Raw genomic sequence first — 27711 nt, forward strand, 5'->3', positions numbered from 1 at the left:
ATCATCATCATCATTATTATTATTATTATTGTTATTGTTATTATTAGTAGTATTATTATTATTATTATTATATAAAATGGCTGAATTTGCCTGAGTGTTTCTGATAAGAGTGGGACACGTCTTAGATCAGATGGATACGCGCGGTGCGTTCACGTTGTCTCATTTCCTGACTCTGCCCAGAGAGAGAAAGAGAGAGAGAAAAGAGAGAGAGAGAGGAGATACGGGGACATACTGAGATAGATAGAGAGAGAGAGAGAGAGAGAGAGAGAGAGAGAGAGTGTAGGGGGAGAGTGAGATAGAGAGAGAGACGGAGAGAGAGGAAGAGAGAGAGACATAGACATACACAGAGGAGGAGGAGGAGGAGGAGGGGGAGGCTCCTGATACCAAGACACGGAAAAGCAGGGGAGGGAAAGAGAGAAAGAAAAAAGGGGCTGGTGGAGGAAGAGCGGGGAGTGGGAGAAAACAGGGGGAATAACACTTAAAGAAAGCATACAGAGGAGAGGAAGGACAGTACCTAGGGCTTTGGACATCCCCTCCTTTCTTCTCTCAGGCTGTCACACCAGATTGGACTCCGAAGGACCGACACCGCGTCCACCCCAGACCCCATGGGGTAACAGGTATGTCTGACTTCCTTATATTAGTAGTAGCTCTTTTTTTCATTTTATCAGCATTCAGCCCGGCTTCCCCCCCCCCTGCTAACATGTTTGAGATTTCATTCAGATGCGGCGGATATCGCTGGATTTCCATGCCTTTATATCATGTCAACAATTAGTTTTCTGCCTCACGCAGCCATCGCGTCTACAGCTGATAGTTGGTGGGCGCACAGGTTGGAGACATGACACAATGCAACTCTTCGCAATCGTGGCACTCGTTATAGTTGGCCATCGGAAAAGCGACCGTATGAAGGCCTGCCTGTCTGTTTTTTCCGCCGCTTTTTTATTCCAGTCCATTGGCATAATGTTAGCCACGGCGTGAGTGCATTTTGACAGCTAAATACCCGACCGAGTGAGCAAGCGACAGTCTGAAAGTACGCCTACCTGTTCCATACGTGACAGCCAGCTGTCTATTACGCTTGTTGATATTTGGAAAAGCTGTCATTCGCTGACGAGATTCGCACATTGTACATTTCACACATTATGTAGCTGATTGTGGAACACAGACAGTTGTCTTACACAGTAAAGATATAACTATACTTTATAATGTGTGCTTTAATATATGTAGCCAAACTGATCTAAAATGGAAATTGTTTGATACTGAGTGCGCAAAATGGATATTTGGAGTTTTTTAATGATGTTGGTAATAGCGCCCAGGAGGAAAACAAATCTTTAATTTGCAGGATATTATTTTTAATAAATATCATCTGCCTACACAAATGTATTTTCTTAAGGCTATACTTTAAGAAATATCTGTCAGTTTGTGACACTTGCTGGCGCATACATCATCCTGTGTTAGGTTTCGTGTGTTTTGGGTTGAGTTTGGTGAAACGAGCGGATCCTGGTGAAATTTGCAAAGTTTTTGAACGGCATTGACAACCCGTGCTGAGGGGGGTCATGCAATTGCATGCGGAGATATTGTGCTACATAAAATATGATGATGCTCCCCCGTGCAGCCGTCTGGAGGGGATTCAAAATGAAAGCGCTCGGAGCTTGGAGGACAAGGGCTTAAACCCTCCTCCTTCTCCCCTCGATTAACCTCCAAAAGGGGGATTTCTCCAGCTGGAAATTTCTGCTGCGTCAACACCCAACCCCAGAGTACTACCAGACAAGACAGAGGGGGGGGGATTTTGTTTGCAGAAGGTGCTCTCGGGTAATTTTTGTAATTGTTGAGGTACCGCTGATCACCATCTGATGCGTATTGAGAGTTAAAAAGTGTGGCGTCAAGTGTTTTCTCTTTATTGGCGACTGAAGCTGGAAGCGTCTCTGCCTCTCTCTCGCTGACTGTCTGTCTCCTGCGCTGTGTGTGTGTGTGTGTATGTCTGCTGTCTGTGTCTGCCCTCTCAAACCGGTCAGTTCCGTCTTCCTCCATTTTCTACCATGCTTACCATGTGAGAGGGGAACATCCCCACTTCACTTACGCTCTGTGTACGGTATATAAAGCAATGCGCGCCTGGTTGTCGTGCACCTCCAAGTGCAGCCTGCAGCCAGGTGAGTCTTGTACAAATAATCTGTAAAAGTGACAGAGATCTGGTCTGTTTCATCCTTCATCTAATCATTATCTCCTTGCATGCAGTTTCCCAAACTTTTTTTAAATGTTTTTAATGTGAGGAAAACTTAGATTGGCACAGAGATTTCTTTCTCAGGATATATTGTTCTACCTTGTTACATGATATGAAGCCTATTGCTGCTGATGAAATGATATAATCCCTTCTCAGCCATCAGTGATGGAAACCCATCACCTGAGAGGACATCATTATTATACACTCAGCCATTGTTGTACTAACTTTTAGCAAATTAAAGCACTCCACATTTTGCAGGAGATCCTCCAACTCTTTGAGTCAGGGAGCTGCTATATCAGTATATTTTTTGTCTTCTGTGTTCTAGTTATTTTTGTAGTTTCAGGAACTTTACAGTACAGGAAAGCCTTTTTTTCTTTTAAACTTTCGTTTAAAGTGCACCCTCTTAGCTTACAGCTATAACTGCATGTCCAGTCAGTAAGATTTAAGCATTTCCCTCTCTGTGACAGTGGCTAACTGGATCTTTGGGATTAAGAGACCATCTAGCGATTTTTCCAAATTGTCTTAGGCCTCGCTGGATTTGTCCGGTTGTTTTGTCCTTCCTACTGCCGAGTTAAGGGTTGGAGCTTGATATGATAAGCCCTCCAAAGTCTTTTATTCAGTTATTCAATTATTGTAGGATTGTGTGTGTCTGTGTTTGTGTGTGTGTGTGTTTCTACGCATGTGTGTCCATCCGTGCACATTTTGTCTGAGTCCTCATGAGCAGACGAAAGCTTAGAAATCTGCTTGTAATGTTTGCAATTCCCAGCTATTATAGCTTTAACAAATAAACCTGTCAGCCAAACTGTCACCGTGACATGCACCATCTCCCAGAATGCTTTTGGTTTGCCCCCCCTGCTTCTGAGCTTGCTTCCTTCAGGTAGGGCTGTGTAGCATTACCATTATAAGAGTAGTGGACATCAGTGTGTGCACGTTCATGTGTGTGTGTCTGCACCTTCTCCATCTGTGTGTTCCACGGGGAAAATATAATACAGACCAAGACAACAGCTACAAGCATGAGTGGAGGAGGAGTGTAGGCGAGATCGGTCGAAAGATGGAAAAAATATTAGCTGCGCGTGTGCTTGTGGGATTGCAAAGGAGGATTTGAAGCACTTTCCACTTGTCTTATCTGACATGAATGGACATTTTTAAAAGTTGATTAAACAAGATAAGTACGTTAAATTCACCTCTCAGTTATCGTTGGTCAAAGCCAAAGTTGCGTGTGATGTGTATTGAAGGCGGTGGAGGCTGTTAGGCTCGATAGTATCCACACACAAGGTTGAAGAGTTTGGAGGGGGGGGTTTGTGGGGGAACAGTGAAGGTCGGGCTGGGTGTGAAAAGAGGGTGAGAAAATGAGGTGGAGGGGCTTGGGCTTGGGTTTGGGTGGTAGTCAGGTTTGAAGCTCGTGACACTTGCCTCTTCGCTTTGTTTGTGAATGTGTTTGTATGCGTGTGTGTTTAAGCCTGCTGGTGTGTGGGTGGTGCTCAGTGCTCCCATGCAGGTTGTGGGCTGAACTGTGTGGTAGCAGGTTAGTCGGCTTCAGCTACGCAAACCCTGGGGATGTAGTGTACTACCCCCTCACTTGTGTATGTGTGTGTGTGTGTGTGTGTTTTATTTAGACAAAAATTATATTAAACTGTACAGTAACCTTACCTAATCTATCGTCATTCTCCAGAAATAGAAGGACAAATGCTCCATAAAGAGACATTTGTTCCTTGTTAGCAACCTTGTACTCCATTTATCTCTCTGTTTCTGTCTCTCTCTGCCAGTTTTCTTGTCGACATCCCCCCCTAGGAGCTCACTTGTTAATGGGATCACCTGTTTGGCTAACACACTGCAAAATGAACCGTTTACACTCGCGTGTACACATCTTACATGACACGCCACGTCTCTCCGGAGTTTTCTGACAACTCTCTCTTCTATCTGTCACATTTTGAGTATTACCATTCTCACGTCTGATTTCTATGTTAAGACAGTTTGGCACACATTAAACCCCGGATCCAAACTAGCTCCATCCCCCATCCCCTAATAACTCCCAAGGCTTTTTTAGCTTAAATAGCTTCTATAGCTCATTGTGCGGTGCTGAATACAGGTGTTCCTAATCCCCATGGGGTTGCACGGATGCAGTGGGGGATGTGTGTGTGTTTGTGTGTAACAGCTGTCTTCCCTATCCACCTATCTGACAAGCTCATCTTCCCCCCCAACTAGAGAGAACAGGTGAGTTTAAGCCGTCCACACCCCCAAACCACACACACACACACACAGACACACACAAATACTCTCCACCACCCCACTAGTCTTTTCACGTAGGTGTTAATATTTCATAGCAGTATCTGTGAGAGCGCGTGCGTGCACGCATGCATGCTCCTGCACGCACGATAGAAGGTCAATGAAAGGAATAAGCTCTCTTGTTCTTGTCTTATGTTCTTTTGTCCCTGAATATTGAATTGGAAGGTAATTTACAGCTTGCTCTCTATTTTTTATAATCTGCGAGTATGAATTGAAAGTTGAGATGTGAGTTTTTGATTTGATCGTTGCTAAAAAAATAAAGGTTTTTTTTTTTTTGTGCAGTCAAATTTTTCTTAGGAGTTGTTGATATTGCAAAACACCTTTTGGATCACACATTCCTGAGCAAGCAGATGAGGGATTTCAGTTTATGTGCTTTCATCAGGGTGTGTTCTTCTTTTATTTAGGAATGCGGAGCAGATCGGCTCTTTCCAAGCAGAGCCTCATGATCACACAATGCTTATCAGCCTCATGAGTTATTTTCTGGAATTTATGACATTCGCTTATCAGTTCCATCAGTGTCCAAAGTCGGGCAAGCCTTGAAATCAGTCCCTCGTCTCTTTTTGTTCTTCCTTAATGCACTTCTAATTGGTGGTTTTATATACTGTATATTTCACTTGTACGGATGCTGTCAAAACAAATATTACAACAAGTGAAGTGATGACAGCAGTTGTTTCACACGTCAGGTAATTCAAGCCGGCTAGATAACATGCACATATATTATCCTTTCAATTAGTTTTCTGTTTGTTGTTAATGAGAGAACAAAGACAGAAATAGAAATTATATCTTCAGAGAGACAACACACTGACTGATTTGTAAATTCTATCTATTGAAATTATATCTATTCCCTTATCTCTTCAGATAAGGGCTGAGCTGTGCCAAATGTTTCTCTGTATAGAGCAGATATTTGCAAAAATGTCCTTTGTATTTTTAAAGCTTCACATTTTCAAACATAAGGACCAGTCAACTCCCATAATTTTAAAACATAAATCACCTTTAAGCTTCAGGATATTCCGACTCAAACCTTTATAAATATGCAGGAACAATGAAAGGGGGGAAAAAGTATTTTTAAAGTGAAACGTCTTTTTTTATCCATGTTTAAAAAAATCTTTAAAAGATGAAAATGAGTTGTGAGACAATAGTTCAAAAAAGAATGCTTTTTTAAAAACATCTATAACCACCGATATTGTTTCTCTCTGGTAATGAGCTGACATGGGACTGATTATTGTCGTTTGCATGATTTGCATTCTTTTACTAGAAACTGGCAAAATATTTTGTCTTCCCAAACAGACTTTCTGACTTATTCAGAAATTATTCACTTCACTGAATGTTTAAAACGGTTTTCTATGCCCTTGAATGGTTCCAGTTGTCACTTTTATTTGGCTCAGTGTTGTAGACATGCAGGGTGGGCATCCTTAATGCAGTATAATTACCTGGCAGGACAGGACTGGTAAAGCATTGCAAACTGTCTACACAAACACACTCACTCATACTACTCTTTCGACAAGATGGTTTAGCGTCTTCGGCTCTCCGCTTTGCAGAAAGGTCACCATCTTTTTAGTCAAATTTATATAAGCTATTAAAAACTTGAAGGTTTGGACTTGGAAAAACCTCTTTGTTGCAAGTTGGGGGTTTGCAGACTGCTGAAAGCATCCTTTAAGTACGTACCTGGTTGTTAGTTGTTATTTTCCCAGTGAAAAGAGTTTGTCTTTTATACGCACAGTGTGAGCATTTGATGAGAAATTGAGCGGCTTTGAGCAAATACATCTTTAGAAACAGTCAACTAGCCTCGGGCTCTGGCTGGTGAGAGATTTCCATATCAAAGCTCAGGTGAGAGAGGGAGACAGGGGGAGGCAGAGTGAGGAAGGAAAAGAGGGAAATGTGACAGAGAGAGAGAGAGAGAGTGGGGAGAAGGAGGGAGAAGCGGAGGGGCTGATGAAAAGAGTTCTAGCCCTTGTTATTCTGTCGCTTTTTTGTGCAGCACAGTTTAGTCTGTGTGTGTCGATGCTGTCTGTCTCAATCTAAACTCCTGCATTAAAAAAAAACACACACACAGTGGGGAAAGTTGGAAAGACTCAAATACAAACCAACACCTTTCTCTTCTCAGTACCACACAAATAGCGTCTCTACAAGCTTATGTTGACTGGCGCTGACCGCTGAGACACTGCGTGGAGCAGAAAACGGTTTTCTTGTAACATCTGACCTGTGAGCTTCTGCCAGTATTTGGATCTTTGTTTAATATTATTACTGAAGCATAAAACCATAATTTTCCCTGGAAATATTTCTCTTCTTTAGCTATAAGTATCAGACCTGACCCCATGGAATTGATGGTGACACTCTAATTAATGGATAGAGTTTTCGTTTGGCACTTTCAAAGATGTGTGCGCGCCTGTGTGTGTGTGCGTTTCTAATGAACATTATCCTGCTTTGAGTAGAGTTTTGTAATCCAGCCATGGACTCAGGCTAGAGTGCTAAAGTGCTGCTAACAAGGCCTGTTTAACATTCTCTCCGCTGCTCAACATACAATTATTCCACTTCGCTGCCATTAACATGTACAGTAGGACTGGGCTTTTAATTGGCCTGATATGACTAATGCCAGATCAACTTGGATTTGCTAATTAGTTTTTGCTTTAAAAGTGCCATCAGGACATGAAATATTCATTGATGTGAGGTGGAGCGAGGACTGTGGGTGGTATTAGTGGGATATTAGTGGTATAGGCAGGCTGCTCGAATGTGCTTGGAGAAGAGATTGAACCTACATTGGCCTATTGTGGTTGGTTATTCATACTTTGGGTGAGGTGTTAGTTTTTCGTCATAATTTTTAGACACCCACACACACACGTTCATCCCGCGCACACACGTACACCACCTCCATTCTCAGCATCGCAAGGCCACCTCTTCCTCTCCAGCCCCCACCTCTTCTTCTTTTTTTTTTTTTTTCTCTCACCTCCCCCTCTGCCCTCCCCCCCCTTCCCATTATTTCATCTTTTAGGTTTTTTTTTTTCTTGCCTGCTCGTCTCACGTCGTTTTCTCTCCTCACCTTTTCCTGTTCTTTCACTTCACCCTATCCTCCCTTTGCCCTCTGCTCTGTCCCAACTGCATCTCCCTCGCTTTTTTTTTTTTTTCTCCAGGCCTCTCACTCCTCTTCCTCCTCCTCCTCTACCTTCTCCTTTTCTTTTTTCCCTCCCACTCCTTAATCTTCCACCTCTCCTCCTCCTCCTCCACCACCACCACCGCCACCCCCTCCTCTGCTGTAAGTGGGCCAGGTGCCTCCTGTGGCCTCCCCTACTCCATTTCTCATTTTTACCCTTCCTCTACTCCCTTTCTCATTTTTACCCTCTCCCTGTTCCCTTTCTCATTTTTATCCTTCCCCCTGACCCTAGCTCATATTTATACATCCCGTTAATGCAACAGCTAGCGACAAATGGATGCAGGGTCCAGTTTTCATCGTGAAACACAAACATTTTTTTGACCCGCTGTAGTCTAAGCTGCCAAGATGAGCCGTCCAAGTTAGAATAAGTTCTGTCTTTAGGTTAGAGGGCGACTTCTCATGTAGGATTTTTTGATTTATAAAGGCTTTTTCAGCACTAAGAAACTGATCCTTGGTGTATTATTACGTGAACTTTCTAAATCTGTGAGGCAAGTGGAGATCTGTCATTGTTGTAGGACTTTTTATACAAGCTCTCCTGTGTTGGTTTAGTTCCCTTTATGGACAAGAGAGGTGAAGCTAAAGTGTGAACAGAAGTGAGTAGGTTCACATCCCCTTTTCAGTGGCGAGGGGCAAACTCCCCCAACGGCCTTCTCGCTGCTCGTTCCAACGTGTATTTGCACAAACGCAAGCGCGCGCACACACACACCAAAACATGCATATATGTGGAAGTCTCATTGTTGCTGTCTTTTTGTTCCTTTCTTGCTCTGTGAATGCGCACGGTGAGCTGGCAATGTGCTTTTCACCTCATCTCGCCCTGTCTATTTTCCTTCTCTTTTTTTTTCCCCCACTCTTCCTCTTTTCACTCATTGTCATTCTCTCTGCCTTTGTCTCTGGCTGGCTCTTTCTCTTGCCCTCTTCTTTTTATTCTCTCTTTCTCACCCCCGCACCTCTCCCCTCCCTACCTCCCTTCTTCTATCTCACCCCCCACCCCCCTCAACCCCCTCCCTGTTGTTTTGGTGTGTGCGCTGGTGTGTCACGAAGGGGGTGGCGGTTGATTGGTGGTTTGGACAGACACCTGATACTGGCACTGCCTCACAATGTGGGAATGTGTGACTTCTTCAAAATTAGGTTTCCAAGGTGGGTGTTGTCCTTAGTGATGGTGAGCACGATCATGGGAGTTTACACAGTGGTCCTTTTGTCTCTTCTCTCTCTCTGTCTCTCTCTCTGTCTCTCTCTCTCTCTCTCTCTATCTCTCTCCCTCTCTCTCACTCTCTCTCTTTGTCTCTTATGTCTGGCTATGCCACTTCTGTAGATGAATTTGCAGTTCTTTCCGTCACTGTCAAGGGAAAAGAAGCAGCATTGGCTCCAAAAGCCTGCAAGCCATGGCAGCCGTTCATGTTAGTCAACAGGTGACAGTCAAATGTCAAACCGCATTCGAGTAAACACGCTCTGAGTGAAAAGACAGACAGACAGATAAGGAAGGGAATGAGAGAAGAGGAGAGGATGGGACAGAAGTGAGGATCCAGGTGAGGCATTTGTCTGGTCCCACTTCATCAATCATTGGTGGTGGCCTCCAGCCATACTACCGTCCACGTCTTCATCTATGCAAAAGTCCATTAAAAAAAGTCCCTTGTTTTATTTCAGCAAAGAAAAAAAAGAAAAAATTGAAACTTGACTTTAAATCTCATGTTTTTTTTTAATCAGTGTCTTTTTCGCCCGTAACGTTAGGCAACACGGGATTACATTTCAGTAATTCCTCTGTGCACAGCCACAAGTACAGAAACAAAGAAGACAAAGAGCTTCAATGATTTTGCATCTCCACTGATTACTGTTTGAATTTAGTCAGCAGAAGGGCTGCAGCCAGTAAGTGTTGAAACTGTTAAAAAGATCAGTGAAGGGGCAGACCCTCCGTATCGACGCTGTGTATTGATAAACGTCTGTGGTGATACACTGTGCAGTATATTGAACTCTCAAGTCTCGCAGACAAAATTGAGTGTCCTCCATGTCCAGTTCTCCAGTAGTCCACAAAGCAACGCAGATGAGAAACCCACGGAGGCTCTGCAACCATCGATCTCGAGCTACTATGATGCTGCTTCTGTCTTCTAGTCTTCTTTTGCTGCTACTTTTCCTCCTTCTCTTTTTGCTCTATTCTTTGTTTCCCGTCTCTCTTCCTCTCCCTCTTTTTTTCTCTCTTGCATCTCCTGTCTCCCTTCCTCTTTCTTACCCTTCACTGTCTCTTTTCTGACTCCAAAATGTGAGTCTCTATATTTAGATGCTCCTCTCCTCTCCCCTTGATTTCTCTCTCTTTATCTCACCTCCTTTTTCTCTGCTGTTGAAGGACAGATTCGTAAAAGCGCTCGGAGATTCATCAGTGTTGTATAGCTGCTTTTTGATCAGCTTGATGAGTGACAACGCAGCCCCAGGCTATTATATACAAATGTGTTTTTATAAACACTTCTCTATCTATATGTAAATCATTGTGCTGCTCAGTTGTACTCTAGGTAGGCTGTGGGAGCCTTAGAAAGTTGTAAGTGAATGTTGCATGTTGAGGGCTAAGTTAATATATTAAAATGATGTGTTTTCCTTGTTTGTGTGTGCTCTGGAGTGTTTGTGAATTAGATTAGCTGGGAGTGAAGTCTCTTAATATTTGCTCAGGGGGGAAGGAGGGTGTGCCTGTTGAACTCATGAGTACACACTTAAGCTGCGGCTTTTTCGCTCCCCTCTTTGCATGAGCTCATTGTAAGCTGTGGCCCAGTGTGGATTTGAGAAAGATGCCTCTGTTTGCTGTCTGACAGAGCAACAGTCACACCAAGTTACCCTTACACACACACACACACACCCGCCTCGGCACCAGATAGCGACTGGCCACCAGCAGTGAGTCACCATCATTCAGTCATTCACTTGCACATTCAAAAACCACAGATTCCAGCAAACAACAATTAGGTTTCAGTTCTCGTTAGTTCTGTGTGATTGGATGTTTATTTCTTTAGGACTGGTATCTTTCTTGCATTCTTGCATTCTTGCACCTGATTTGTTTCATTTCCTCCATACTGTGCGGTAAGGCTGGGCAATATATCGATATTATATCAATATCGTGATATGAGACTAGATATCGTCTTAGATATCAGATATCATATTATCATGATATGGCATAAGTTTTGTCTTTTCCTGGTTTTAAAGGCTACATTACAGTAAAGTGATGTAATTTTCTGAACTTACCAGACTGTTCTACCTTATCTATTATTTGCCTTTAACCACTTAGTCATTATATCCGATGATCATGATATGATGATTATTTTTCAAAAATCTCATTGTGTAAATATTTTGTGAAAGCACCCATAGTCATCCCTACAATACTGTTGCAATATTGATATCGAGGTATTTGGTGAGAAACATAGTAATATTTGATTTTGTCTGTATCGCCCAGCTCTACTGTGCACTCACTCTTTGTGTGTGTGTGTATGTGTGTGAGAGAGAGACCTTTGGTGGCTGCAGTGACTGTTTTAACAGCTTGGGAACAGGTTTAGTGTGTTCTGTGTGGTCATGTGTCTAGTTGAGTCGTGACAGGTTGCTTTTTTTGCTGTGACAGGTTTTGTATTAAGACCTACAGTATGAGAGGATCTGGACAACACATGCACACACACGCATGCACTCTGAGTGGCTCGCTGGCAGAGAGAGATCAGGATGGGTGTTAAATGTGAGTTTTGAGCTGGTCCATAGCCTTATATTGTCATCATCACTTGAGGCACAAAGCCCTTTGATGCTCGTCAAAACATAACTGAGATATGGCAAGTGATAAAAAATTAAGAAAGTGGAGGTGAAAGTGGGGAAGAAGGCAAAGGGATAAGGGGAGAATTACAACCTGGATTAGTTTTATGTTTATTTTTGCTGTCCTGATTATTTATGGCCAAAGGTCAAAGTCAAGGAAGATGAGCAGTCAGATAATCACACAGGTTGGAGGTGAAACTGAAAGTTGGCGACTTAAAATCTAAATTAGAATACCTTGTTGCATAAGAAAAATGTGAATAACTTTAGTGCACTATATGCTATGAGGACAGCCTATGTCTAATTGTGTACTTTAGGTCTAAGGGCTGTCACGGTTAGGGTTAGACCACTTATAATAATAATAATGATAATAATAGTAATAAACTTTATTTGTATAGCACTTTTCTTAACAGTGTTACAAAGTGCTTTACAAATAAACCAGACAAGGCAGATAAAAAAGAAAGTAGAGACGATAAAATGAAAAGGATCAAATAAATAAAAGCATTAATCAAACATTTCCAAAAGCTTTTACAAAGAGATAAGTTTTAAGAAGAGATTTAAAAGAAGCCAGCGAATTAGTGTGTCTGAGTTCAGCAGGCAGAGAGTCCCGTAGTGTGGCAGCTCTAATAGCAAATGTCTGATCACCCTTAGTCACCAACCGTGACCTGGGAGTAACCAGCAGGGCTCCATCCGCAGATCTTAATGGCCAAGAGGGCATATATCAGGTCAATAAGTCAGAGATATATGTAGGTGAAAGGCCGTTTAAAAAAGTGTAAAATTGTCTTTGGCCCATCCGGCAGTTCAATTAAACATCATACACGTAATACCATATATGCACAAACATAACAACAATACTGACAGTATGAATACTCTGAATAATATAATACTATACACAAAGAAAGATAAATAATCAATAATCTAATCTCATTGTCCTCGCCTCATGTCGCACATTCTAGCAATGTTGCTGTGTCAAGTAATATGTTATCATAATCAATAGGAATGGTTGCTAAAAATGCAGAATGTAAAAAAAAAAATCCCCAAACCCTGAGTTTCCATATAAGTAGATCACGTCATTGTACTCTGTGCACTATTAACCTTAGTGAGGAAAGCAAAAGAATCAAAATATGATGCATCAGTTACCAGAAAATACCCTTGTACAACACAGAGTTCCCAGAAGTAATAATGTTGTTAGACAATGTCACACCTTAAAATTCCACCTCCCCATGATTTATACGGACTTTGTACATCAGCAGATGAGTCTCTAAACTGTTGTAATAATAGAACTGGGTTTTACTCCAGACCGCACAAGGTGACGTAGTTATTATTGTCGCATGAGACCAATTCCCCCCCCCCACCCCCCTCCTCGTCCACCCCAAACTACAACTGCAACCCAACCCACCAATCTCCTCCCACCTGCAAACCAAATACAGACACTTCCTGTAGGTGATTTCACTTCCCTGTACCACACAGATATGTTTGGCAAAGACATAGCCCCCTCCTTCTGTCTCAAAAGTGCACTTGAATTTGAGTAATTATGAGAAAGCACAGTCATATAATTTTGTTTAGCCACTGCAGTTTTGATTAATGTGAGATAAAAAAAGTAAAACTCTCTAACTAATGACGCTCTTGGGGTGTAATAAAATGACCAATCAACACACACACACATATATACACCGACTACTAATTTCTTTCATGCGCTCTGAGAAGTGCATACATTACTTTCAAATACTTTACAGCGGCTTCAATGAAAAGCTGAAGACTGATGGCCTGATTTTACACTAAACTTTAGTATGAAGTAGATAAGTGGAAGATTCCAACACTGGTTGTGTGACATTTGAATGACACCTCTTAACTCACAGCTCAGTTCATTAGGGCTCCACCCCTGTTTGCATAGGTGGCCAATCCTGGTTACCCGCTATGTTAACGGTAACACATATCAAACAAAAGACTCACTGTCTGGATGTCTGTTCCCGTCCCTTCACCTCTCCTCTCCTCCTCCACCCTTCCGCTTTTCACATCCTTCCTTCCCCTTTCTTCTCCCATCCTTTCTTCCCCTTGTTCCTCTCCTTTATTTCTGACTCTCGTTTCTCCTGTCCTCTCACCTTCCCTCCTGTATAACCCTCTTTCGTTGTCTCACAGTCCTCCTCCCTCCCTCCCGCTCTCCCCCTCCTTTCATTTTGGGTTCTCCGACAGTGGTAATGAGATGTTTCATTATTTGCATTTCACAGCTTTTAATAGAGAGAGAATTTAGGCTAAGCCCCGGGTCGTCAGTCAGGGAGCTACCACGGGAGACATAGCAGGCTTAGGGGCCTAGAGAGAAAGATAGCCCAGAAACTACACGCACACACATACGTACGCACCCACATGCGCAAGTGTAAAGAGAGGAAGACACAGAAAAAAGACGTAAAAAGACAAACAAAGAGATGGACACATGCCATTTCTCACACTTTTTGTTAAGCTCTTGATATGTCAAATTGAATCACTGACACAGGTGAAGCTGAACCTCAGCCGTCAGCGTTCAGGCTAAAGGACATCGACGTTAACTTCTTAGAGTCACACCTTTTTTGCGGACACTCTGGGATGATCCCAGCCCATCCTTACTACGACTGGATTTCCATAAGATCACTCAAGGCTTAACACCTTGTGTGGATGAAGGTGAGAGGGCAAGGTGGCAGACCTGTACAGTTTCATGTCATAAGCTGGATGGGAGGCTTAGGGGGGCACAGATCCCTTGGCAGGTGCACTGATTGTGAATTGGCAAAAGGTGAAGCACGGAGGTCTTCAGGTGGAGGGCTCAGGTAATTTTTTCAGGTGGGGCATACAGGGTGGGTCAGAGGTGGGGGGGGCAAGGGATGAAGGGAGTAACGCTAAGTCTGCCTAAGCCTCCTGGATCCTCTTTGGTCCCTCTCCACATGACATGGCTATCCTTCTTTGAGTCAATCTCTTCCTCCTACTTGGTTCCTTGGACGCCGGCCAGGGAAACAGAGTGGACAGAGAAAGGGAGAGCGAGGTAGAGGTGCAAAATGTGGCGTGATTAGAGCTGGTGGGGAAGGTTGAGAAAATAAAGGTGGACAGATGGAGGGTGTGTGATAAAAGAAACAAGGGAAACTGACAACATGAATACTTACAGTGAGATATGAAGAAGTTGAGCAACGACAGAGATAAAATGAGAGACAAACATAAACAGTTGCTTATTTTTCAACAGAAAATAAAGGACAAAGAGGCTAAGAATGAGCTATTCACGGCTAATAGCTTTGTTGTGTTATTTTTTTTTCTAATTGCAGCTTGCTTGCCTGCCTGTGTCTGGCTGTGTGTGTATGTGTGTCATGTGCATGTGTGTTATTTTTGTCCATGCCTGCCTTGTTGATGGGCTGCCACCCTGGCTTGTCCCGGAAGGCTGCCAGCTCCGTCGGATTGGGGATTAACCCCGGGATAATGGCCTTGATGCCCAGTTGAGTGGAAGCAAAGCTGTTTAAAAAATATTGGCTGCCTGAGTCACTCTCTTCCTGTCTCTCCCTCTTTCTATCTCCTGTCTCTATCTTCCTAGCCTTGCTGTCTCTGCCATTCTGCTCTATCTCTTTTCTCTCTGTTTTTCGCTATTATTTATCTCTCTCGTTGTCCGGCTCTTTACTTTTTTCTTCTCTCTTTTTACTCCTTGATCCATTTCTGTGTTACCTCATCCCATGTTTATAATGACTTTTCATGGTCCCCATGTTTGTGAATATACAAACGATATCAATAACACTTATCACACATTCAGGATTGTGAATTTGAATAATAGCAACAGCTTTTTAAATCTATCATTTATCTTTTTGTTCAAGTAGTAGAATTTACTATGGGAAGTAATGGCTATCCTCCATCATACTGTCATGTGTTTGAAGAACATTGCCTCCATTGTCCAGCTGAATATAATTTTAATTCCACTTATGCACGCTGTAATTTTTTTCCCAGTATTTCCTCTCATTATATGTGAAAGAGTCCTCTTGCAAGAAAACTAATTCTTTCTTGCTGTACCATTTAATTTATCATAGATATTAGCATATCACGTCAGAGATTCTCTTAATATCCTTTTCTTTAGGCTAACATCGTTTATTTCACTTTATTTTGAAAGCTTTATATAATACATAATTCATTTAGAGCAGACCTGCCAAACTGTTTGCTTTTTCCACAGAAACTGCTTGCTCCGGTATGATAGTGAGCTGGTCACTAATAAAAAATATGCAAAAAGGAACGTGTTGTTTTTTTAGCCAAACTGATAAAAATTTGTAGCTGAGGCATGAAGTTGGGATGGCTGACAACATAAATGCCAGCTCTTGGCTACTGAATCCTGACTCGATGTCCCCTCCTCCTTCCCCCTCACATTCATTCACTTGTTCAATTTCTGGCCAGTTTTTACTGCATTCTCCCTGCTGATTTTCAACAAAAGATAAAAAAAAAAAAAAGGAATGTGCAAAGAAGGGAAATCACTGCTAATAGAGGATCCTTAAAAGTAGAAATGAGATGAACTGATTGCATATTGGTGCATAAAGATTGGAGATTTGTTGCAGCACCGTGATTACAGATGAGTCAAACCGTGCAGAACAACCCAAGTCAGATGACAAACTAATAAATGTCACATGCTAAAAAGTCTAACAGAAGTGCGAATAAAGATGATCGGACCATCACTCAGTTGCTCTTTCAATCAATTGTATTATTTATTCGCATTTTGTATTTGTCTGCTTTTACTGGTTTTTTGGCCACTAGGGGAAGCGTAACAATCTGTAAACAGAACATTGATATATTAACTTCTTATAAAGTTGACACTCAGCATGTTAGCGGCATTAAAAATTGATAAATTACACATCTAGCAGATATGGAGCAACACTAACATTTATTTTGGATTAGTGTTTCTGGCCACTTGATGAATCCAAGTCCAACATTAACTCTCCTTTTACCTCACTCAACCCACTCCTGAGGATTTTTTTAGCAACTAAATGCTCCAGTATGTTCACCAGCTAGTCACTAACTTTGTCTGTCTGCCATTTGGTGCTGGGCAAGTAGCATACAAACAACACTATACACTATACAACACACTATAAACACTCTGTAAAACCAAAACAATGAGCTGAAAGAGGGTAAATTGTTCTATAGCACTATGGGGAGCTGCAGAGCTGGGCAGATTTGTCACTACGAGCAACAACTTTCACATTACGGGTAGTGATTTGACCCGATGTTCATATAAAAATATTGATTAAGGAAGCTTAAAGTTTAAAGAAACAAACAGCAAAATCGGTGTCACTGTTCATATATCTATAAAGGTTCAGCTCATGTACTTCAAATGTTTATTTTTTAATGTCATCAGTCTGACAATAAGCTGTATTTTATTCATCACTCACCACTCAACAACTCAGCGTTCACTCAGTTTGACATGCTCGTCCAACCAAAGTCATTTTTATCAAATAATGAGCAGAACTGTTACATTTGTTGAGCCGAGGACCACAATTTGTGTGTAGAGTGATTAGCTGAGGGTCGCAATTTTGCAAGCAGCACACTGGCCACTAAATGATAATTTGCCCCGACCAACTGAAAATCCTCTAATTCAAAATAAAAAATAATTGAAACTCTGTGAAACTGCTCGGACAGTGCTAACATACATGGAGGAACCTGCAGCCAGTTAAACCTTGTATCTGGTGACAGGAATGTTAATGAGGAGTGAATCAAGAGACGTTTTTTTTTCTTTTTTCTTTTTTTTTTTTTTTTACCAAAGAGAAAGTGTGCTCCAAGGGAGTTTTGTATTCGCTGAAATATGTGTGTGATCATGTGTTATCACCCTGTGTGAAGATGTTCCATGTGTAACATCCTCATCCAGTGTGATACCTGAATATCTAGTGAAATCGCAGCATGAGCTCACTGTGAAAGCTGTCCGTGTTTAAACCCAAAGTACAAACAAAGTATTGCAGTGCCTTTGATCCAGAAGGACCTTGCGTTCTGTCTCCCCTCGGTCCTGTGCGGTCAAGGAGGCAGAGAAGTGGCTCGGAGGGACAGGCTGCATTAAGAGAAACACAAGAAGGAAGAAGCCCCATTCTCTCACTCCATCACACGTCTCATCACTTTAGTGATCTGGCTGGGGCCTAAAGTGACTTTGCTGTGATGTGACCAGGACAAACCGAGTGTGATGCCATGACGGCTCTGCTTAGCGTGTGAACGTGTGTGTTTTTAGTTCTTGCATGTGTTTGTGTATTTAGGGGCAGGAGCTAGATGTGTGTATGTGTGTGTTTTGAGGGGAAGGGGGCTCTTGATTGTGTGTATGTGAGGGAAAGGGTGAGGGGGGGGTGGCTAAGGAGGACAGTCACTTTTGATTTTGCCTCAGAAGGGTGACAGGGACTTGGAGCTCTGGTGGCACGCTTTACAGAAACAATCGTCTCTGACCACATATAAGCACGCACAGACTGTCAGCCTGCCTCCTGATGACTTTTTCCTTGTTTTTTTTTTTTTCACGGTGAAATTTCATAGAAGGCTGAAAAGCTTTTTTCTATTCTGTGACATTCTGAAAGCAGGCTTTAGTTTCTGTAGCCTTGGTGAGACTGCTAATGCTTTGGGTGAAACACAAAAGTCGCTGCCTCTCTCTTTAGTTGATTGCATGACAAGTTCATTTTACCTTTCTCTCCCATCTTGCGCCAAGTGGATATTCGAGGAAAAAAAAGTGCTTTAAATCAAGGTCTCTGTACTCACGTGATAGCGGGAGAGGGTTTTGGTCTTGTTAATGGTCAAAGCTCATGGGGATAAGATTGAATAGCTTTCTGAGGAAATGAAAAGTCAGAATAAACACCAGAGAGGTATTTATGGGTGTTTACGTACTGTAGTAGGGGTAGCATTGGGATTGGTTCCTCTGGAAAAGGGGTCTCTGACTGGAGGGAATTGACATGCTGAAATTAAACAAGCCAATTAGACAAGCAAAGAGTTTAGAGGTCAGAGCGCACTCCATTAAAGTTCCACTTCCCTGCCTAGCTACTAACTCAGTATGTCTCTGAGTCTGTTGAAGCAATAAATCTGATTAGACCTCTCCCTCTCCTCTTTCTCTCTCTCGTTCTCTCAGTCCTGCTGTTGTCTTACCCTCCACTGATCGTTGTTTTTGTTAAATTTGAGGCACCATTTAACATGTCTTTGGGTGCAATCCTAGCCACACATCCACACCATAAACTCACACTTGCATTCTTACTGAAAACTGTTTATACTCCCTTAGAAACATAGCCTCCTGTATCAGAGTGCAGAACCTAACTGACATTATCATTAGCTTCTTGCATTACCACACAGAATGAGAAGTTGGACTAATGAACTTGAGTCTCAGTTACCGGACTTACTCTCTAAATTGCATTAAAGAGTCTAACAGTAAAAAACAAAAGAGACAAGACACAATATCCTCTCACTTATCTCTAGTGGTATCTAGCCATGCAGATAGGCCTGGTTTTATTTGTCTAGGTTTTGAGATATCCCTTTGTGAGATTAGAGCTGAATTTTGTTTGGAGCTACTATCTACTGAATAAATAGTCCCTACGTTGACAGCCTGCTCTGTGAATTATCCAAAGTAACACGAGCATTGTTTTTGGAAAGAGACATATCTGTTTAATTTTTTTTATCAATACTTTGAGCACCAAAAGTTAAAATCCATTCTTGTACTTGAGTGGAAGCATAAATCTCAAAGACTGATATCTCAAAACGATAGCAAAACTATTTGTTTGGCGTGATAACACCAGGGGTAAGTGAGAAATTCTGCTTTTTTGCAGTTTGAGTGAACTGAAACTTTTTTTTTCTTACCAGTTCTGTGGCTGTCATTAGTGTATTGCTTGTTCGCTTGAGGGCTTGTCAGTTTTAAACTTATTAATACCGCGACTGTGGCAATGGCGAGAGAGATGGAAACTGAGAGGTGGAGGAACATGAATGTAACACTTAAGCAACAACAGTCTTATTCCAGCCGTTGATTTGGTATAGCTGGCTTTCTTTCACTGCTTCCTCTGAGCGACCAATACTGAAGATACGCGTTTCAGATGGGGGCTGCTGACCGGTGTGTGTTGTACGGTGACCCATCCACATTGACTGGAAAAAAGAACGAATAGCAGAGTATTAAGGTATTTCTCTGTGAATAAATGACTTTTTCTGTGTTTTATGTGGCTCTGGGAGAGAACCTATAGACTGGGCTATACAATTGAATGTGCCAGTGGCCCTGAAAGAAGAAGAGCAGAAAGTGGAGGAGGAGAGCAGCTATGTCTTTAAAGCAGCTCGGTTTGTCTCCAAAGGTGAGAGGGGAAGACTCTCAATACTTCCATCAGGGCAACACAGAAAGGGAAGAATATCTCAAGGTTAGACCATCAATAGATTTTTCTAAGAAATGTGTGAGCCGGAGGATAAAAAACGCTTGCGTCAAAACTTGCCTTGTGAGACTCTGAGGGACACTGTTATTCTGCATTCACATCCAAGTTTCTTGCTCCTCACAATTCTTTTATTTCTATGGCTTAAAGAAATGCCAATCAAAGTGAAAGGTTGTGAGCCAGCCATGCATTGATCAGACCCTCTTAATATCTTTCTTGGAGAAAGGGAGGTTTCAGCAGTTGTCACCGTCACTCCATCCGCTCATCCACTGCTGTTCATAGGTGGTGTGTTTGTCCAAGTGGACGTGGGAGACACTCTGGATTTATCTGATCTTACAAGCCATCAGGTTGAGCAGAGCTTTGCTAAACATGACCTGAAGTGTGCCGGCCCCCAAGCAAACGCTGCTGTCACCTTGGCCAACCCGAGCTGTCATCTCTCAGAATGGCCCATGAGAGCTGACAGCTGTGGCGTTCCCAAAACAAATCACTGCTGCGTTTGGTAACACTCTGCGTCCTCGCGATTTAGCCCTCACTGAGACGAGAGCGGGAGCGGCGGCTGCTAATGCTCCGGCTAATGCACTTGCCTGAGCATGTGTGTGTGTGTGTGTTCATCTTCTTCTTCTTCTGTGAGTGTGTGTGCGTGTTTGTGTTTGCTAGGGCTTATGCGGTTTCTCTTTGTTTTCCCGCCACCTCGTTGAATGGTTCAACATAGCGATGTGCTCCCTTTGTCTCCCTCTGCTCTCCCTTCTCTGTGGCCTTCACCTGCATCCCTTTCTGTTGTGCGCGAGAGTAAAATGCCTCTCGTACATATTTCGTCTAACCTGTACACTGGAAAATACACAGGTGATAATGTTTTATCTGTGCTCAAGGAAAAATTCACTTACATCTTAGATCAATTTTTGTGAGATGAACCAGGAGCAGAGAAGCTTTATGGGCTGATAGATTGTAAAAATTCAGATCTTGAGCTGTTCTGTGGCTTTTTTTTTTGTAAGAGTAACAATAAAATATGCCAGCGTCCCTCGAACATCACCATGAATGCTATCAATGAATACAGAAAGTTGGATCCTCATTCACTGACAGCTGAGCAGCTCCACAAATTGTCATTAAGGATCTATTCTCTGTAGTTTTCAGAAAAACTTTGTGTTCACAACCTAGACTGAACTGTGCAAGATCAGAAACACTGAGGTGAAGGTTCAAGAGTGAATTTTCATCTTAACTAGACAGTTGATTGAAGGTTCACAGTCGAAAAGTGAGATTAAAAAAAAATAATAACAAGGATCAACTGAGGCTGTGTTTATTGATAAATTTAATGGTAAAGTGATCTGTACTAATTGAGGTGTTTTTCTCATTTTCAACAGTTTTGTGACAGTGTTACGCTTTATAACTGACATTTTTAATGAGCTTACACACACTCTCTCTCTCTCCCTCACACACACACACACCCCCGCACACGCACATACAAATGAACCTGTCAGACACGGTTTAAACACAGAGATTTTTGACTATTTATTACTGGGGCTGTTTTTAGACATCAAACTACAGCAGTTGAGATGTGGTTTCTATTGATGTCATTGTTTTTATGTCACATTCATTACTGAGATATCCTTACCCTGGCTTGTCTTTTAGTTAAATTTATTTCCCCTCCCTTACATTAAAATCAAACCGATATTCTAAGCAAAGGGGTTTGAATATAGTTACTGATATCAACCATATACTGTATGTGGACTTACAGTAGAAATATTTGAATATGTTGCCAAGATGATTTTGATTTCTTTCCTTGAAACTTACAAAACTACTCGATTTCGTTGCTTATCCTGTTTGTGTCTTTATCTTTCTGTCACTCTTGGTCTTTGTGAAATTGTAAAATTGTTTTATGGTACATTACAGCATTTTGATACATTGCATCTTAGATTAATTTCTTGCGTGTCTGCTTTCATTTCCCAGCAGACGATTTGAGGAGAGGCTTTTGTTCAGCTACACAGATGAACAACAGAAAGGAGGACATGGAGATCTCCTCTCACTACCGTCAGCTCCTCAGAGAGCTCAATGAGCAGAGGCAGCACGGCATCCTCTGCGACGCCTGTGTCATTGTGGACGGAAAGATCTTCAAGGCCCATAAGAATGTCCTCCTGGGCTCCTCACGCTACTTCAAGACTCTTTACTGCCAGGTAAGGGACTGCGGGTCATGGAGTCTGTGAAGTACTTGTTACTCTCTTAGATCATAGTAATTGTGTTCTGTGTGTTTTCCAGCTGATAAAGCAGTCTGAGAAGTTGTGTTTTACTTATATCCTGCATGAAATAAATAAACAAGAAAACTGCCATGAACACTGGTTCTCCTCACCCTTCAGGTTAAAAAAGGGGCAGAGCCACACCACCAGACTACTGTCACTCACCTGGATATTGTCACAGCGACAGGCTTCAAAGCCATCCTGGACTTCATGTACTCTGCGCATCTCGCTCTCACCAGTAAGAACGTGATCGAGGTCATGTCAGCCGCCAGCTACCTGCAGATGACAGACATTGTCCAGGCCTGCCACAGCTTCATCAAGGCTGCGCTAGACATCAGCATCCGCTCTGAGATGGCTGACGAACTGGCCGACTTTGAAATGGGAGCTGTCGCTGCTGCCAGCATAGGGGGAGGTGCAGGTGGAGGTGGAGGAGGAGTAGGTATAGCAGGAGCAGGGGGTGTAGCCGGAGCGGGTTTAGGAGGAGGAGGAGGAGGAGGGATAGTGGGCATGGCTTCTGAGGCCCTGGCCTCCATCATGTCTGGTCGCAGCACCTCCCCTTGGCTGGCACGCCGCACGAGCCCGGCCAACTCTTCTGGGGACTCAGCCATCGCCAGCTGCCACGAGGGAGGCAGCACGTATGGCAAGGAGGACCAAGAACCCCCCAAGAGCCATGAGAGCCAGGAGGAAGCCTGTCACGACTCCCAGCCCGCCTGGCCGCACGACTACAGGCCTGTCACCGTCAAAGAGGAACAGGTGTCCCCTGCCTCCTCCTCTCATCCCCGGGACAATCCCAGGGGGGCAGCCCAGAGCCAGGGGGAGCAAGGGGCAGGGGGAGCTGGTGCAGGAGCTGGAGAGGGGCCCTGGCAACCCCTATCAGGGTCAGGGCGAAGGAAGAACAGGAAGAACAAGGACACGGTCAGACATATTACCCAGCAGGCTGAGAGGAACTGGGACAGAGAGCGGGACAGGGAGAGAGACAGGGACAGTAGGCCTGGATCTCCTCTGCCCTCCATGCTGGCTGTGGCTGGATGGAACTACAACGGACAGGAAATCCCAGGTAAGGCTGAAAAACCTGCTTCTTACAGTGTTTACTGTCTCCAGTGCTACTGCATGTTTTTCCCTGCGATACAGAGATTTATGTTTTCAGACTAATTGGGCAAAACTGACTGTTTGCAGTAGTTTCAGGTCAATGGTGAAAAGCAAGCCACGAGTTTTGTAGTGGATTTGTTATTTAGATCATTAGTTCAGTGTCACAATAGGAGGTGGATTTAACTTGGACCTCTCTAAACTGGAAGGATGAACAGAGGCCAAAAGAAAGCAGACTTACACTTCCATCATGGAAAGGACTTTGTGGTGCTGCTTTGATGACTTTAGTGTTTCCCAGACTTGCTGCAGTTTTGTAATGTTGCCTTCTTTGGTTATCCAGTTATGTAATTAGTGAATGACTGGTAAGATAACAAGATTAAGTTGGATAATTAAGTGAGTGCGTCGCCTCAACACCTAACTACAGTAGAACCTAATCTAATGTGCTTTTCCTTTAAGACACCTTCTAACTGATAGAGCAGCAGCTATGTGGAAGCAATCAAACTGCTGTGTGGACTTATTGAACTCAAGTTCAACAGAGGGTACATGACACTTTACAGTCCATGTGTGCTTTATATTCTGAATTGCGCTTTCATATTTCCATGCGTGTCAGCCATCCGCACAGTTTACTAGCATAAAATGACCTATTTCCTCCTCCAGGGTTGAGATTAGCGAGCTTCTACACTAACGTGTTGGGCCTAAGATGATTATCTCAAATCTTGGAGGTGTGAGGTGAAGCCTGGGTAAATGCAGATGGATAATACAATCCTCTTCTTACTGCAGTTTATGTAACATACACACCCACATAAACAAGCGAACACATGCACAAACACACTCAAGCACACATATTTATTTTGAGAATGTTTCTCTTGATCCTCAGCCTTGCAGAATAGTTTAGTGAATTCCTTTACACTAAAACTAATGCATAAAAAACACTTACCTGGCTGTGTGTGTGTTTGTGTGTATATATGTGTATGTCTGTGTGTGTGTGTGTGCACTTCTGTGTGTGCGCTGTGGGGCCCAGGGCGTCGATAGGTAGATCATTAAAAGTAAGAGAAGCTAATCCTGGGCGCATTAAGGGAGTTGGCTGTGAAATGGGCACACGCGTCGCGCAGCGAAAGAAAACAGGATAATTGAATTGACCTGGGTCACTGCACGGATTACCAGCGCGTCCTCGCCATCCCAGGCTCCTCCCCCTCTCTCTGGGGTTTAGGGAAGGACCTCTGGAAAGGGCGAGAGGAGGGAAAAGGGAGAGGTGGTGAAGAAAGAGTGGCGGATGAGGGGGGTAATGAGAGAGAGACAAAAAACAGAGACAAAAAAAGAAAGGCAGTGTGTGCGGAGAGGACGGAGCATCCATAAAGGCTTCTGAGGGTTTGTCCGCTTGGCTGTTAAGTGTCCCAAGTCCCAAATTTTGTGACCTGCCATTAGACCAAGTATAGTACATCTTGTCTTGAGCTTCAGAATCACACATACATGCATAGCCACATACACCCACAAAATAAATGGCACCATTGAGCCTGCTCCATGATTCTGTACTGTGGCACAAGGTAGAGTTTAAGTCTGGCTGTGGTAAGGCAGCCATTACCAAGAGATGTGTTTTCTCACCTAAAGGTGAGAAAGTCTAGTGTTGCTACCGTTATAGACTCACCTGATGTTAGCCAAAAAAACAACCATTTATCCCCATTCTTAACTGGGTTTCGAGACTGGGCTCAGAATGGCAGAGAGTGGGGGAAGGAGGAAATGCCAGTCGCTGTGAGATTATCAACTATTTGGGTCTCCTTCAGAGGGCGGACCTTGCCATTTAGCAGTAAAATATCTTGTTACCAGTTGGCTAACATGACGTTTAAGAGTGGTAGTGTATGACAGTGAGGATATTTTTCACTATTGTGTGTTGAATCAGTCTGCACGAGGTGGTTTCCGTGTGCTTAGGGAAGGTTTGGGGGATTGCTGAACAGGTTTAGTGAGGTCATTGTTGGTCTGGGAGCTCATAGAGGCGGTATGGGGGGTGGTGTGATGTTTTGTTTGTGGGAGTGCTCTTGTTCATGTACCATGGGAGGCCCATAAATCCTTATAATGAAAATCCTTTGTTTTTACTTTGATCAAGGGAGGGTAAAAATACACAGGATCTATAAGGGCTTATGAGAGTTTGTCCACTTAAGTCTTAAGACTCCTTAAGTCCAGGATTTTGTCACCTGCAGTAGAAGATCCAAATCAGTTGTATGGGCATATGGAAGGGCCAGGGAATTAGAAAGTGATGTACAGTCTATTTAAAGTTCCTAATTACAACATTTCGCAACATTTCAAGGAAGGTAGACAGCAAAGAACTATTACATAGGGATGACACAGTTTGTATTTTTTTATATTAACTTGATAGTGAATAAAAACAAATATAATGTACAAATGCATTATTTTGATGATGTGAGGCACGTCTACTATCATGTGCTACTGGCAATAAAATGTATGAAAGTAATTACACATTCCTTTAAATATTACTTCATTATTTCTACTGGTGTGTGGGACAAGTCCGTCTTGGCAAATAAAAAGCAAATTATGAAATTGACAAAGACATAAAACAGAAAAGCATCAAACCTTCACATCTGAGAACCAGAAAATGTTTATTTTTTTACGAATTATCAAAATGGTTGCTGATTAAATTTTATTTAGGCCAACTAGTTTTTACAGGTAACATTTTGACTTGTCACAGTTGGAAAGGCATAGATGTAATTAATAACACTAACAATGGCTCTGTAAGCTATGACAGGGAGACAACAGGCACAATATCAGGACCCTGAATGTCACACGCCTACATAGAATGCAGCCATTATTAAAGTCCAATTAAAATCACATGAAATTATCCCTCTTTACGGTCAAAAATAATGTCAACAGGGCTTTAAAATGTATTGTTAATAGTTTTGTTTTATTAGAATAAAGAAAAGAGGAGGCTTGTTTGATTGACTTTAGCTGGCAGGCTACCAGTGTTACACAGTCCGCAACGGAGACCAAGTAAACAAACTGCTGTAGCTACAAGTCATGGACAGACAGTGCGCTGTTGACAGGGATTTTGAAGAGCAACGACCAAATCGGCATCTGACCGAATCAAAGTGACATTTTCAGGTACGTTTACATGCTGTTTAATGCGCTGCTGCTGAGCAGCTAATTAGCTATCTAACCTGCTAACTGACATTAGAGGTGCACTTTTCCCCAGTGCATGTTTGTTAGGTGACTTGATCAACAAGCTAAGGTGCAGGAGAAGATGTGTGTTCATGTTTGTAAGTTAAATGAAAGGGGACTTTAGCAGGAAAGATAATGTGGGTTGTTCTTAACAGTCTACGGCTTGTGATGTGTAGCAGGATGCTGTCAGGCTCAGTGTGACCATTTATGATAGAATGCTTATGTTATGACTTCATTGAAGATTGATTTGTTGTGATATTTGAAATAAGGACTCCAGCTATGTAAGCAGATGGTGGAATGGTATTTAATCAAAATAATGTAAAACTAGGGGGCACCATCATGAAATCAAAGAATTTAAAATATACATTTCTTCCTTTTGGTTCCTAATGTTTTTCTCAAAGGAGAACGCAGAACAAGTGATTTACAGAGCAGATACTGTACGAATGCTGTAGTAGACAAAAAAGGCAATTTAATTTCAGTTGGAATGTAACGTTAATAGAGCTGCATCCATTAATCGATTAGTTGATCAAAAGAAAATTCACCAGCAATTATTTCATTAATCAAAAATGCCACAAATCCTCTGCTTCCAGCCTCTCAAATGTGAGGATTTACTATTTTTCTTGATCATATATGACACTAAGTTGAATATCATTTGGTTTTGGACTATTAGTCAGACAAAACAAGCAAATTGAAGACATTACCATGGCCTCTGAGAAATTGTGAATGCCATTTTTTCCACTTTTTTTTTAAACATCTCTTTGACTAAATGACGAATCGATCAGTAGTGAAAATAATCAGCAGGTTAATTGATAATGAAGATAATTGTTGGTTGCAGCCATAGTAATTACACCTGTGCTTTTCCTGCTATCATGTCAAGATTTGAGCGAGAAAGGTCTATCATTGATTAATCAACTTATCAGTAGTATAATGGATCCTCTCTGTTTAGGGGTTGGTCAAAAGTTTAGGGTTTGTTCTACCATTAATTTTTGGGTCAATGTTCATATTTGGGACATACTGTAGGATCATAATCTTAACATAAGCACATTCTTTGTGTGTGTATATGGTGGGGCTGCTGTTACATCAAGTCCAGTTGTTGGTTTCCATGAAGGGGTATGGTAGGTATAAAGGAGAGAGGGCACCTTCAGTCTGAGATTAGCTTAATTGCTTCATTCCTTATTGATGAGAAGTGCTTAGACACTCACTCACTCTCTCTCTCTTTCTTTCTCTCATTCATCTGCGATCGGTGTCCATGCTTTACTATTATAAACGCTAATATTACATACAACACAAGGGCTGCCTGACTGAGGATTTTACTGGATTATTCTGTAATATAAGGATAATATATGGCTGTGTGAAGGCTCAGTGTATTAACACAGAGGGGTTTCAGAGCGTTTGTATGAAAATGCCGTGTGCCCATGTTGACATAAACAGCTGCAGGAATTAGGATTTGTTTTCTTCAGATCCCCTTCC

At 42.4% G+C, this 27711-nt stretch overlaps 1 protein-coding gene across 6 annotated transcripts in view; it reads left to right on the forward strand.

Moving 5' to 3' along the window:
* Positions 1-412: 412 nt before the first annotated feature.
* Positions 413-27711, forward strand: part of zbtb46 (zinc finger and BTB domain containing 46) — a 61850-nt gene continuing 34551 nt past the window's right edge. For 2 of the 6 annotated variants that reach the window (XM_042409607.1, XM_042409606.1), the window contains exons 1-4: positions 1831-2144; positions 4421-4429; positions 21704-21927; positions 22108-23044. In XM_042409607.1, coding sequence (XP_042265541.1) covers positions 2099-2144; positions 4421-4429; positions 21704-21927; positions 22108-23044 — 1216 coding nt within the window. In that variant the 5' untranslated portion in view covers positions 1831-2098. Of the gene's footprint in view, positions 618-770; positions 827-1830; positions 2145-4420; positions 4430-21703; positions 21928-22107; positions 23045-27711 lie in introns of those variants that run through there. The other 4 variants (XM_042409603.1, XM_042409604.1, XM_042409605.1 and 1 more) reach the window with 4 other exon arrangements.

Source organism: Thunnus maccoyii, chromosome 4 (assembly GCF_910596095.1).
Source record: "Thunnus maccoyii chromosome 4, fThuMac1.1, whole genome shotgun sequence".
In the NCBI taxonomy this organism is placed as follows: domain Eukaryota; kingdom Metazoa; phylum Chordata; class Actinopteri; order Scombriformes; family Scombridae; genus Thunnus; species Thunnus maccoyii.